Source organism: Pan troglodytes, chromosome 22 (genome assembly GCF_028858775.2).
Source record: "Pan troglodytes isolate AG18354 chromosome 22, NHGRI_mPanTro3-v2.0_pri, whole genome shotgun sequence".
Lineage (NCBI taxonomy): Eukaryota > Metazoa > Chordata > Mammalia > Primates > Hominidae > Pan > Pan troglodytes.
Window position 1 is genome coordinate 38164239 of NC_072420.2, and position 14610 is coordinate 38178848.

The 14610-nt window shown below is 37.2% G+C and overlaps 1 protein-coding gene across 11 annotated transcripts in view; it reads left to right on the plus strand.

The window, feature by feature from the left end:
* The window catches only part of DYRK1A (dual specificity tyrosine phosphorylation regulated kinase 1A), a 149214-nt gene that overhangs the window by 95052 nt on the left and 39552 nt on the right, over nucleotides 1–14610 (plus strand). For 8 of the 11 annotated variants that reach the window (XM_009424841.5, XM_024352343.3, XM_024352345.3 and 5 more), the window contains one exon: nucleotides 11632–11828. In XM_009424841.5, coding sequence (XP_009423116.1) covers nucleotides 11632–11828 — 197 coding nt within the window. Of the gene's footprint in view, nucleotides 1–7076; nucleotides 7201–11631; nucleotides 11829–14610 lie in introns of those variants that run through there. The other 3 variants (XM_063803677.1, XM_063803675.1, XM_063803680.1) reach the window with 2 other exon arrangements.

Below are 14610 nucleotides of genomic sequence, written 5' to 3' on the forward strand. Positions count from 1 at the left end.
GGTTAAGTAAGATTTTCTGTTATTTAGTTGTTGAGGATAGTACAGTTCCTAAAAAATGATACGTGCTTGTTAAATACAGAATGAATGAAAAGCACACATCTGCATATTAGTCTTAAAGTTTTAAGATGATTATTTTTGATTTTCAAATATAGGTAGTATTTCATTTTATTTAAGTTATACATTTATTTAAATTATCTAAGTTATAATAAAATGGCAGAACCACAACTACTTTTACACCAACCGAATACTTACATTTATTTCTCCTGTCCTTTGTGCTGTGATTGTTTTATTTATATGTAATAAACTCCACAATGTTATTTTTGCTTTGAACAGTCAGTTGGCTTTCAAAAATATTAAGAAAAAATGTCTTTTATATTTATCTACATACATATTTACATTTCTGGTGCTCTTTATTCCTTTGTGTGAATCTCAGTTTCTGTCTGGAATTATTTTCCTTCTGTGAACTTGTGTGAACATTTTTTGAGGGCGGATCTACTGTTGACAAATTCTTTCACTTTCATGGGTCTGAAAAAGTATTTTGCCTTCGTTTTTGAAGGGTGTTCTCACCGGATATAGATTTGTAGGTTAAAGGTCTTTTTTATTTTCATCATTTAAAGATGTTTTATTTTCTTCTGGCGGTGCACATGGTTTCTGGTGAGAAAGTGGTGACTCCCCTATATGGAAACGGGTGTTTTTGTCTCTGGCTGCTTTTACAATTTTTTTCTTCATCATTGGTTTTCAGCAGTTTGGTTGAGTTGCCTCAGTGTGATTTTTGTGTGACTTTTTCCTTTTTTTTTTTTTTTTTTTTACTTGTTTTCAGTTTGGTTAATTTATATTGCTTTGTTTTTCCATTCACTTATCTTTTCTTCTGCGGTGTCTGAACTGCTATTAGGTCCGTTCAGTGAATTTTTCATTTGAGTTATTTTGTTTCTCATTTTTAGAATTTCCATTTAGTTCCTTTTCGTAGATTCTATTTCTCTATTAAGATTCACTATTCCCTTATTTTGTCCATGTTTTCCTTTATATTTTAAAACATTCATAATAGTGGTTTTGGTCTGCTAACTTCACTCTTTCTGTCATTTCTGAGTCTTAAATGGATTTTTTCCTCCCGAATACAGGCCACATTTTCTTGCTTCTCGCCGTGCCTAGTGAATTGGGCTGGCTATGGGGATGAGGAATGCTGGCCCGTGAGTGTTTGGATTTTGTTGTTCTCTTTAAAGAGTGTTGAATGTCGTCCTGGCAGGCTGTTAATTCACTTGCAGACCATCTTGATCCTTTGAGGTTTATTTCAGTCTCTGTTAGAACAGGGGCCAGCCTTTACTGTAGGGCTGGATTAGCCCTAGCCCTAAGTGTGGATTTTCTGGGGTCTCTGTTGAATGTCTGTGGGTTTCTCCACTGTAGCCTGTTTGAACACTCAATGTCTTACAGTCTTGTGTGAATTCTAGTAGTTATTCAGTTCATAGTTCCCTGGTAGTAGTTCTGTGCCTGGCTTCATGGTCCTTCTCCCAGTGCTTGTGCAGCTTAGCATTTGGCCAAAGAGTCAAGGAGAACCCTATGTACGGATTGATGGAGCTCCTTCTCTTTTTGTTACCTGCTGCACAAATTCCAGCCAATTCAATGGCCTTGAACTCTTCCTTCTGTCTCTGCAGCACAGTGAGATTGCTGTGTTCTGTTTGGGCTCCCCCTTCCTATACTGTACCCTGGAAAGTGCCTCTAGATAGGAAACCAAGGTGATTGTAGGGCTCACCAAGAGTGATTTCTTTTTTCAGTCATCACGATTCTGCACTGCCTGTTGTCCAGTGTTTGAAAACGGTTACTTCGTATGTTTTGACTAGTTCTTTAGTTGTTTATGATGAATGAGGGAGTCTGGTACCAGGTACTCTACAAAGGTCAGAAGTGGAAATCTGATAATACAAATTTCTAAGGGTAACATGTTTTTATCCATAACCCATTGTTACTAACAATTTTAATATATAGATTCAGTTAATCTTTCATGCTGAAAAACCTGAGATTTTATTTATGTCTTACATGAGCAATTTCATTGTGTTTCTAGATAATTGAGTATGCTCTTTTGGCTAGTGGGTTGACAAGCTTGTGTGTGCGTGTGTGTGTGTGTTTATGCATTCTGTAGTAACACTGGCGCGCGCGCGCGCGCGTGTGTGTGTGTCCTGTAGTAACACATATTGGCCACTAGAGGGTAATAAGAAATCAGTTCATTTGTTCTTATTGGATCACTGTTACTAAATAGTCCTTATCATTAGACTTTTTGCATAGTCACAGTCATTGCTTACTTTCACTTTAATATATATTTATTTAACACCTTCTGTGGAGCCAGGCACTGCACTGTGTGCTTGGGATATAAAAATGAGTAAGAGCAGTTGACTGAGCAATAGCTGTAGCCTGTGCTATAAGACTTTTCTCTGCTTTTGATTCAAGAACCCCTCATTTAAAAAATACTACATTCATTCTTACCTCCCGTGCAGTCCCCTCCCTCCCTCTCTCAATGATTTCTTCACAGTCTAAATATTCCTGATGGATTCAGTTCATTCCTTTATTGCACAGATATTTATTGAATGCAGGCCATGTGCCAGGCACTGTTCTTGGTGCTGATGATAAAATCGTGAACAAAGCTTACTTATGGACTTTCGTTCACTTACCCTCTTAATCATGTGCCTTTATTTCTGGCCATCATTAGAGGTGCAATTCATTTTGGATGTGCCTTGTTGCTAGGGACCTCGTGGGTTTTTGCCCACATAAGCTTGGTTGCCCTCCTCATTTCTTAGTGGATTCTGTCTTAGAACCTCAGCCTCATAAGTTTCCACATTTAGATGCTATAGTTTTAATTAAATTATTTTCATTTTCTTTTTGTTCTTTAATATTGTTGTTTGATTTAACTGTTTCTCTTTAAAATCTACTATCAATTAATACTGTCACAGGAATGGTCCCCTGTTAACACATTACTAACAAAGAAATTCAGGTTAGGTAAGAATAACATTCAGATCTACAAGTAGAGCTACGTGTGGGTTATGTATCAGAGATGATGGCTTCTGATACTTGTTATTTTTACTTTTTTGTTTTTAAACTTAGGGTCTTTTCTCATGCTTTTTGTATTTGCTGTTTCCTCTGTGTTTACCACTATCTTTTTGAATCTTATGTCCCAGTCTTTGAGATGTGTTGTTTATGAAATATTTCTCTGTAGAATCAGTGCTGATCCATACTGGTAATATGGTCTCTAGTTATTATAGTTCCTTGCTAGAACATAGTAACGTGGCTGAAGTAAGAAAGCTGCTTCATTTTTCTTTTAGTAAAATATTGAATTTTTCCCCAGTTTAGCAAAGTTACAGAAACATGCTCATGGTAAAAATGATCGATACAGTTCAGAAGCACGTAGAGACAGAACTCCACATGCATGATTTTCTCCAACATGCTTTCCATACTGTTTGACAGCAGTTGAAAATACTTTGGAACTGCACTCCAAATGATGATTTTAGATAACTTTGAATTATTTGTTAAGTTCATCATTAAATTATAACATTATCTGATGTTAAAACATGTATTGTGATACATTCTTAAGCTAAGATATTATTATACTGAGTTGAATAAAGATTATATAATACGGTAGATAGTAGGTTGAACCATATGAAATTACTGTTTTTGTAAGCCAAATGTAGTCAGAAATCTATCAGCAGTTTCATATGGTTCCGCATAATACTTTATATGATCATCCCTGTTACAGGATGAACTGAGTCATTTTTTTCATTAACATTTGCATTAAAATTTTAGGAAGATAGAAACTTAAGAGTAAAAACATGGGTAATTTGCTTAATTACGAAATCAGGTTAACTAGAAATATGCATATTAGTTTTGTCCCCTTGGAATCTTATCATAGGAAAGGAATGAATGAATGGATAACTTAAATACTTTTTGATGTTGCAGGAGGAAATTAAACTTAGGTTTATTCTGAATTTCATACACAGCAGTCGAGTTAAGAAAGGAGACAATGAGCATGTGGCAAGCACACCTCGTTTATATACCATGTTTACCAGCAGTCCCCCTGTACTGGTGGCTTAATCTTTCTTCACTTTCACTAAATAACTGATAATGTCACTAACTAGTTATGATAGGTGTTATAATACATAGCTAAAAAGGTACCAGAAGTGAAAAAGTTTTTTCTTGCTAATTCACATTCAGATCACCCACAGCAAATTCCAAAAAGAACATCAGATTCTTTGTCACCTAGCATATCACCGTTATGCATGGGAATGTGTATTATTCTCCCTAAAAAAAGTTTCAACTTTATAACTAGAAAAGTAAATCTATTGGGGAAAAAAAACCCTCTAGTGTATTGTTTAGATAGACTATAACTTATTTTTGGATTATCCACTACTTGAATTAGTTGGAGAACAGCTTTCTTTTATTAAGGTGACCAACGCTTTTCAAAATAGTATTGGCATCATCTGATGACTTGTTAGAAATGTTGACCCTTGGCCAGGCATGGTGGCTCACGCCTGTAATCCTAGCACTTTGGGAGGCCAAAGTGAGTGGATCACCTGAGGTCAGGAGTTCAAGACCAGCCTGGCCAACATGGTGAAACTCTGTCTCTACTAAAAATACAAAAATTAGCTACGGGTGGTGGCGGGTGCCTGTAATCCCAGCTAGTTGGGAGGCTGAGGCAGGAGAATTGCTTTACCCTAGGAGACAAAGGTGGCAGTGAGCCAAGAGTGCACCACTGCCCTCCAGCCTGGGTAACAGAGCAAGACTCTGTCTCAGAAAAAAAAAGGAAATGTTGACTTTCAAGCTCTACTGAATCAGAACCGTCACTTTTAAAAAGATTCAAAAACAATTTGCAGGCACATTAAAGTCCAAGAAGTGCTGTTACAGATTATGAATGGCATTGTCACCTCCGCAAGACAGTGCTGATGCAGCCCCTCAGTAAGTGCTTGTTGAATTTAATGCATATAATTCACTCAATCTAGATTCAAAAAATGAAACAAGTATTTCAGGAGGGTAGTGATAACAGCAGTAATCAAGGGAACTACCTGTTTCTTTGTAATTCTTTCATAGCTATCTGGATGTCACAGAATTACCCATCTTTCCTTCCAGATGCATCTTTCAGTCTGATTCTATCCATGCTGGATGGTCATTTGGATGTCTTGTGAATACAGTAGATATACACACATATGTGTATGGATGAGAGAGCAACAGAACTAAAACAGAAATCAACATAGTGTATGAGTTTAGGGAGTAATTAGATTTTGATTAGTCAAGGATGCATAATCTTTCGTAATATTGTAATATATAAGGTAACTAAAAAATAAAAATATGGGGAGATGATATAAAAAATTCCAGCAAAAGGTAAGAAAGGAAAAGGAACATAAAACAGTTGGAACAAATAGATTGTTGGTGTTCATTTATAGATACAGCTCAACCACATACTCTTTACAAGAGATAAACCTAAAATACAAGGAAACAGAAGAAGGTAAAGGTAAAAAGATGGACAAAAGACATACCATACAAAAATTGATGCAGAGAAGGCTTGGTGTAGTCAGACTGATAACAGATAAAGCAAAAAGCTTTACTAGAAATAAAGAGGGCAGTTTATGATGATAAAAGGTATTATTCATCAGGAAGGCATAACAACCCTGAATTTGTATTATCCAGTATAACACTTTAAGTAGGAGATTTTTAATACATTGTTGTTGGTAACTGATAGAACAAGATGAGACCAAAATTTAAAAAAAAATACCTATATAAGACAGCATACTTAATAAAATTAAACCTTTGATGAGGCTGACCATGAAGAAAGAGAAGACCTCATTAACCAATGTTGAGGTGAAGAGGATATCACAAAAGCTTATGAGAAGATATTATAAAAACTTGATGTCAGTCCATTTGAAATTTAGATGAAGTTATACTATTAGAAAACTACAACTTAACAGACACAGCAGAAAATAGAAAATCTGAATAGTCCTATTAAACATGATCCTTAGTGGAAAGAGCTACCCACTAGTTTTGAAGTCTTTGGGATTTACAAAAGAAAAAAACAAAAAAAACAAAAAAAACAAAAAAACGGAAACTACCCACAAGCAAAACTCCTGGTCCAGAAGGTTTCACCAGTGAATCTACGACACACACATAAAATCATGACCAAATTGCATTCCAGAAATGGAAAATTTTTGTTTGTTTGTTTTCACAGGATCTTGGGCTAGAGTGCCCTGGGCTAGAGTGCAAGTGGTGCAATCATGGCTCACTGCACCCTCCTCCTCCTGGGCCCAGGTGATCCTCTAACCTCAGCCTCCTGAGTAACTAGGACCATAGGCATGTGCCACCACACCCTACTAATGTTTTAATTTTTTTGTAGAGATGGGGTCTCACTATGTTGTCTAGGCTGGTCTCAAACTCCTGGGCTCAAGTGATTTTCCCACCTTGGCCTCCAGATTGCTGGGATTACTGGTGGGAACCACCATGCTTGGCTCAAGGAAAGTCGTTTATCATTTCAAAAATCAATCAGCGTCATTCACCACATTAACAGAGTAAATCAGAAAGGTCATCTCATTTCAGTAGATACAGAAAGAGCATTTAATAAAAGTCAGCATCTATTCATGAGGAAAAGGTCTTAGAAAACTAGCAGTAGAAGGAAACTTTGTTAATCTGGGAATAGTATCTGTTAAAAACCTGCAGCAACCATAATACTGGAGAAATGTTGAAAGCTTTCTTTCTAAGAAAGCTGTATTTCCAAGATTGAGAATATGTGAGAGTAGTGTCTGTTACCTCCTTTTTAAATCATCACTGTACTAAAGGTCCCAGCAAGTAGAATAAGGCAAGGGAAAGAATAAGGATTGGAAAGGAAAAATAAAATTGTTCAGATGCTCACTAGCCACATGTGGCTATTTGCTACATTACTGATACAGGTAAATCCATCATTGCAGAAAATTCTGTTGGGCACCACCATTCTATAGAGATCAATGCAATTTCAATTTCAACATCCCAACATGGGTTTGTTTTGGTGGATTTGATGGGGTGAATCAGGAACTTACATGGAATAGCCAAACTTACTTACTTTTTTTTTCTTTTAGAGGTGAGGTCTCTGTTACCCAGGCTGGAGCACATACAGTGGCACAATCATAACTCACTGCAGCCTTGAAATCTTGGGCTCAGGCAGTCCTCCCACCCGAGCCTCCTGAGTAGCTGGAACTACAGGTGTGCATCACCATGCCTGGCTTTTTTTTTTTCTTACAGAGATGAGGTGGTGGTGTGTTTCCCAGGCTGGTCTCAGACTCTCGGGCTCAAGTGATTCCTGCCTCGGCCTCCCAAAGCCCTGCGATTACAGGCATGAGCCCCTGCGCCTGGCCTGCCAAAACATTCTTGAAGAAGAACAGAATTTCCTGTTGGATCTTAAAAATTTTAAAGCTATTGTAATTTAGGTAGTGTCCAGTTCTTGAACAGAGACCTAGGTAGGTAAGTCTGTATCCAGTAGAACAGAATAGGCAGTCCAAAACTAGATCCAAGCATAAAGGGAAATGTGATTTATGATAAAGATGGGGTTACAGAGCAGTGGAGAATGTTTGTCTTTTAAATAATTGGTTAAGGATCAATTGGATGTTAATTTGGAGGGGGAAATGAAGCTTGATTCCTATTTTACACAGAAGTCAAATGCAAATGGATTTTGCATTTAGATGTGAGAGAGAAAGCCCAGTGTTTAGAAGGTAATAGATTTTTTTCATGACTTTGATATAAGGAAAAATTTCTTAGATTCCAAAAGTATAGTACTAATTGTAAAGCAAAAGTTGATAAAATTAAGAACTTTTATTCATCAAAGTATACCATTAAGAGGGTGACAAGGCAAGCTGCCTGTAACCAATAGGGGCTCACTCATATTCAGAATATGGATTTTTTAAAATCCTAGAAATTTGTAAGAAATGGGCTTACAATTCAGTAGAAAAAATAGAAAAGCAACCTGAATGTACATTTCACGATGTGATGTGTAAGTGGCCAATAGACATGCAAAAATGCTCGGAGTCACTAGGAAAATGCAAATTAAAACCACACTGGAGTACCACAGCACAAATACACTTAGCATAATGGCTGAAATTAGACTGATGATTGCATGCCATAGTGAAGGAGTGGAGTGTGAGAATTTTTCATAAACTGCTAGTGGTGGATAAATTGATTGGAACAAAAAAAGACCAGAAAAACAACAGGACAGCATCTCTGTGTATACCAAACGATGCATAACAAGAAGCTTACAAGTGGCAGTGTTCATAGTAGCCCCAAACTGGAAATAATCCAGGTGTCGGTCAGTAGTGGAGTGGATAAATTATCATTTGTCCATACTGTTGTAAAGCAAGGTAATGGACAAACTGCAGTTTATAGGCATAAGATGAAGTAAACAATTCTACTCTATTACATTAGTTTGTACTTGCCCTGCTATAAATAAATACCTGAGACTGGGCAATTTATAAAGAAAGGAGGTTTAGTTGGCTCATGGTTGTTTCTTCAGGCTGTACAGGAAGCATGAAAGCCTCTGGGGAGGCCTCAGGAAAACTTTCAATCATGGCAGAAGGCGTTGGAGAAGCAGGCATGTCTTACATGGCCTGCAAAGTCAGGCAAAAGGGGGAGGTGCCACACAGTTTTAAACAGCCTTTTTTCGTGAGAACTCTTATCACGAGGATAGCACTAAGGGGGATGGTGCTAAACCATTAGAAACCACCCTCATAATCCAATAACCTCCTACCAGGGCCCTCCTCCAATATTGGGGATTACAGTTCGACATGAGAATTAGGCAGGGACACAGATCCAAACTGTATCACCTGCTTATATGAAAACATCACGCCTGTAATCCCAGCACTTTGGGAGGCTGAGGCGGGTGGATCACGAGGTCAGGAGATCGAGACCATCCTGGCTAACATGGTGAAACTATGTCTCTACTAAAAATACAAAAAATTAGCCAGCGTGGTGGTGGGCACCTGTAGTCTCAGCTACTCGGGAGGCTGAGGCAGGAGAATGGCGTGAACCCGGGAGGTGGAGCTTGCAGTGAGCCGAGATTGTGCCACTGCACTCCAGCCTGGGTGACAGAGCGAGACTCTGTCTCAAAACTAAATAAATAAAAACAAATCGGGTTTTGGAGGTCAGGATAGTAGTAACTTTTAAGGAAGAGGAAGGAGGTGTTGGTTAGAAAGGGTCATAGAGTGGTGTGGTGGGTTTCTGGGATGCTGGCCATTTTTTCCCCGTTTCGTGACACAGATTGATTTTATGATAGTAATTTAAGCTTTGTGCTAATGATTTTTATACTCTTTTCTACAATATTGCACTGAATAAGTTTAAACATAGTATATAACAGTGACATAGATAATAAAAACAGAAGCTAACATTTTTATAAAAAGTGTTTGGTGTGTGTCACAGGTTTCATTCTGTGTGCCTGTTGGTGGTATCTCATTTAAACTTTGTAACAAGGAATAGGGTCAGTATAGTAATACCTCTGCTTCATAGATAGGGAATCTAAGGCTTTGAATGGTTAAGAAATTTGCCAGTCACAGCCTTAGTCTTTTACTGTTTATAAGAACTTTTTATATATTAAGGATCTCAATTCTTTTCATTTATATTCGTTCCTACCTTTTTCTTTTTAATGTTCAGATTTAAAAGCCCTCATCACCCCCAGTATTTGAATTTAGATGTTCAATGTTTTGCTTTTACAAACAACACCAGGATAAACATGCTCGGCATCTTTGTGCACATCATTGATTATTGCCTTAGTGTAAGTTTGTAGAAGTTCTTTTAAAAAGTGAACAAGGTTGTTCTACAGAATTGAATTGAATGAATGTATTTTTGACTATGAATGATGAAATGTTTAGAAAAGTTGGCCATCTTTCACCACAGTTGTACTATCCTTTTACTTATTTAATAAACATTATTAACCATGTAGATTGGGAAAGTTAAGGACCTCACTGTAATGGAGAGAGACGGAAGAGAATCTAAAGTCTGAAAGCAATGCTAGGGGCAGTTGACATTCCAGCTTCAGCAGGGGTGGAGGACTTGAGATTTGTATTTTAGAAAGGTCACTTTAGCCATGTTATTGAGTAGATCCAGAATTGAAAATAGAATAAAGACAGCTATTAGGAATCTCTTTTGGTAATCTTAAGTGTTATATGTGGTGATGTAGATGAAAAGGTTGTGTTTGAGTATTCTGTTAGGAGAGGGAATGAGCAAGATTGGGCAGCTGTGAGGGAAGAACTCTAACATGACTGCCAGAGTGTTGATTCTCGTTGACTGCGTAGGCAATGGTGTCATTCCCTGTGGTGGAAAGTAGAGGTGGAACTTATGTTTGGGGAGCTTTGTTCTCTTTGTTTTGCAGAGTGTGTGCCACATTCAGGTAGAGATGGTATGCTCCACAAGATGGGCACTGGCCCCATGAGCCTTTACTGCACATTGACTGTGCATTACTCTACAGTACTTGCAGATAACATTGGGCCATTTATTAATTGCCAGAGCTGTTCTGAGTATGTTGTATGTATTAAAGCACTAAACCTTCATAACAACCTTTTCCGGTAGGTATTATTATCATTATCAGGATATTAGGTATGCATCACCATACAGCTGGTCACCGGTAGCGCTGGGATCTCCAACCCCAGCAACCTGGCTGAGAGTCTGTGCCCTTCACTGTTGGGCCACCATTATTGTGTGTCTTGAAAATGGTAGAAGTCGGAAGTATTTTGCTACTGAGCGGTATGGTCGGTTGTGTTGTGGCTGTTAGCTGGTTCATTCAGGAGGACAGGCACAAGTATTTTGAATCTAGTCATTCTTGTTGACCAAGGTTTTAGGCTTTAGTCTGTGATTACAAATTTGGCTGAATTTAAGAAAAATCTTTTTTTTATCCTTTTCTTAAAGAATTACGTTTTATTAGATACCATTGCTTTTATGGACCAAAGTGTTAATTTTTCATTTCCGCCATGGATATCATGATCATGGTTCATCCTACCCGTGGGATAATTATTGGCTATTCTTTCTTTGTGGTGAGCTTGCCAGGTCTAGATTCCCTTAGGACTGTTTGAAAGGTGCAGAGAAATCCAACGACCTTGGGTTGAGAAGTTTAGTTCTGTGTTTTATGTTTGTTTTCCTGTTTTTATATCCAACCTTTGATTGCCTGTGTCAGTGGAGAGCACCATAAGGTTTCACCTGGTTTGGGGGATGCTGGCGATGTTGTTTGCCGTAAACCTGGCAGCAGGTGCAAAATAGCATCGCAGAAATGTTCCTTTGAGTTGGTTTGTGAGGAGCTGGTCTGTTGGAGAAGTCCCTCAATAATTAAAAGATTACTTATTTAACTTGTATTATGGTTCTTAATTTATGAAAATCTCGTAGGTGAAAGTAAGTCTTAAAGGTTGTTGCTGTTGCTTTACAAAAAGATTTTCTGAAGATTTTCTCAATACAAGTTTATATTCATTTTAATCACTATGGATCTTTTATACCATTAAAAACATAACTGTTGTGTTGAGTAACATATACCTGTTTGTAGTTAGAAAAGTTTTTTAATATTGAATATCCTAAAGTTCTTATTTAAGGAGCCATTAGATATGTCAAATGATACAAACATTAGGATATGAATATTTCCTTTAAACCTCACTTATCTTCTTGTAGGAGGAGAGACTTCAGCATGCAAACCTTCATCTGTTCGGCTTGCACCGTCATTTTCATTCCATGCTGCTGGCCTTCAGATGGCTGGACAGATGCCCCATTCACATCAGTACAGTGACCGTCGCCAGCCAAACATAAGTGACCAACAGGTTTCTGCCTTATCATATTCTGACCAGATTCAGCAACCTCTAACTAACCAGGTAAGTTCATGGAGTATCGGAAATGACTATTGGAATGGCAGTTTATTCCTTAAAAATGTTGGAATACTAAGTAGGCAAAATGCTTTAATGGCTTTCAGTTTTACATGCAACGTGGGATTATGGATTGGGAAAACATGTTAAGTTTGCATTAAATTTTTTTTTTTTAATTTTTACTTGTATTTCACTTAAACACTCATAAACATAACCACAGTCTCTCATTCTGTAATAGAAAGGGGAAAAGTTATTTCTGAAGAATATTAAAGGATCTTAAAGAAAAAGCTTATTTTTATGGAAAGGTGGCTAAGTTAAAACCGTTACAGGAAAGCAAGTCAGATTCCATTACAGCAAACTTACAGAACCAATTTTGTGTTATTTTAAACTACCTTTCTACACATTTGTAAAAATAAATACAAAACTCCCTAAAATTCAAAAGAGATGTATGCAAATTAACCGTGCTATTTATTCTAATATTCAGACAGGCTATTCACCATTTTTCTATGAAGTGAATGGTGTAAATAGAATACATGCTGAACTCTTGGTACTCACACACACATACACATGCATATATACGTATGTGTATGTATTTTTAATATCTTTCTAAATTAACTGCACCATCTACGTTGAGTTTTGGTTTGGGAGACTTAATAGCTGTAGTTGTATGAAAGTTTCTTGCCCCACGGATATTTGATGTGTGATGAGCACTGAAAATGGCTGCTTTTCCATGGACTTAGAAATTTGGTTTGCCATTCTTTTGTTTAGGTCTTTTAATATATTGTGTGAGGATAAAAGAGTTGGGAGATTTAAAAGTATGTCTTTTCCTGGTGTCTTGTTTATATTAAAACGTGTTTGTAATAAAATTTTGCTAGTAGGCTGACATAATGTTTAAAATATATAACATGTTAACATTCACAGTTAAATAGTTAATAATAAGATGAATTTTGGCAGGACTTAAGATTTTATGTAGTGAATTGATTTCAGTTTAGTTGCGTGTTTGAGAATTGGGACAGTTGTTCAGAATGTCCAAGTTTAGGAAGTGTTTAATTGTGTACCAGAAGAAAACTGCCTGGAAATCTGATAATAATAACACGATGATCCATTTGCACTTTGAGGAAACCAAGTTGATTCAGATTAATTTTCCTGCTTGTTCAAAAGCAGCCTGTCAGGCAGAGTGCTGTTTTTAATGTGTTTCACAGCTGAAAGGACTGCGCTCCCATTTGTGACTTTTCCGTGTGTGAGCAGGAGACTGTGGGGTCCAGCCTGGGCTTCCTTCTTCTTAGATACAGTGCTCTTTCAGGTCTAACCTCTGGTGTCTACAGCGGGCTAGGAAAACTTCAGTCCTTTAAAGTCATTTTTATCATTATATTATTTTAGTAAATAATTTAATTAGCAAAGCACCTATTTTTATATCCAACTAACGTCTTATTTGTATTTGGATCATATAAAATAAGAGATATTTCACTTACTATTTCTGTTTTAAGCTATGAAATACTTTTAAAGATTTGTGTGATGTAAAAAGACTATCTTTAAAGTAATAATACTCAGCCAAATATTTCTGCCAAAATCCAAAAATTTCTGGGCCTAATAAGGGAGTCATATTAGAGGATCCCTTTCCTGTAACTAAAGTGTAGGCTGCGTATTAAGTGGCATAGTCTAGTCATAGGACCTGGCTTCAAGGTCTTGGCCGGCTCATGATCTGGTTGTAGGATTTGAGTTAGGTTATTTGTACCCTTCATATCTGTTCTTTGGGCGTCAAATTGGCACCTCCGACTAGAACCCCCAACACATACAAAGTACCTTTTAGCTATAAACTTACTGTAATTTCATTATTTAATTTTCATTGTTTCTTGTTAATCATCCTGTCAGATGTCTTTTAAAAGAGAAATAGAGCGAAAGTAGGTGTAGAAGAGGAAGACTGATGTTTGGAATGCTGGCTCTCTGGGCTATTCTAGTTTTCACAATATCTTCCATAGTTCTTAAATTCTAGTACCCTGGATATGTGTTATAGATGCTATTCAGCTTTATTAATGCTCTCAAAATAACAAGAAAGGCAGAATACAGTGTTTCTGATTCTTCATTATATAGGAAAACAGGAGGTAAATATAAATAAAATGAAATAGGTATTATAATGGAAAACAGTTTTTGAAAGGAGTCCTAGAGCTTATACTAAAGAATCTTTTCAGGACAAAAGTTAATTATTGTCTTAGCTCTTATAACTGATCTAAGCAGGAGGTTTGTAATCTGGGTGAAGTAAAAGGAGCAAGAGATGTGAGCATTGAGGGCGTGCTGTTTCTAGCTCCTGGAGGCAGATAGCTGAGGCAGCAGGAGGAGGTCACCTCAACTTCCCTTTTATTAGGTTACTTGCCTTGCAAAAGGGGTCATTTCTGCAGCTTGGTGAGCTCCTGGGTCCTCTGAACACCATGGACTTAACTTTTTGCTGTAGAAGGTAGAAGGGAGCTTGCTCTATTACTGTACATTCTCTTGACTTCGGCTAGCAGAAGCAGGAAGTAGAGAAAGTGTCAGATGCTTAGGGCTGGCCTTGAGTGTTAGTATAGATGTATAAGTAGGTATTTGGAAAAGCTGCTTTCTAATTCTGGATATGTACTAATGGCATCACAATGTTCCAAAAGAAAAATTTGGTTAATATGAAATCACAATGAAAGCATAGGGAGTATTACTTGCTTTGTAGACATTTATTTGTTCTTTCCATGTATTTTGAGCATCTCAATGCAGGATGTTGTTTGAAGCATGAAATATAAACAGCTTGGCCTTGTAGGCAGAGTAT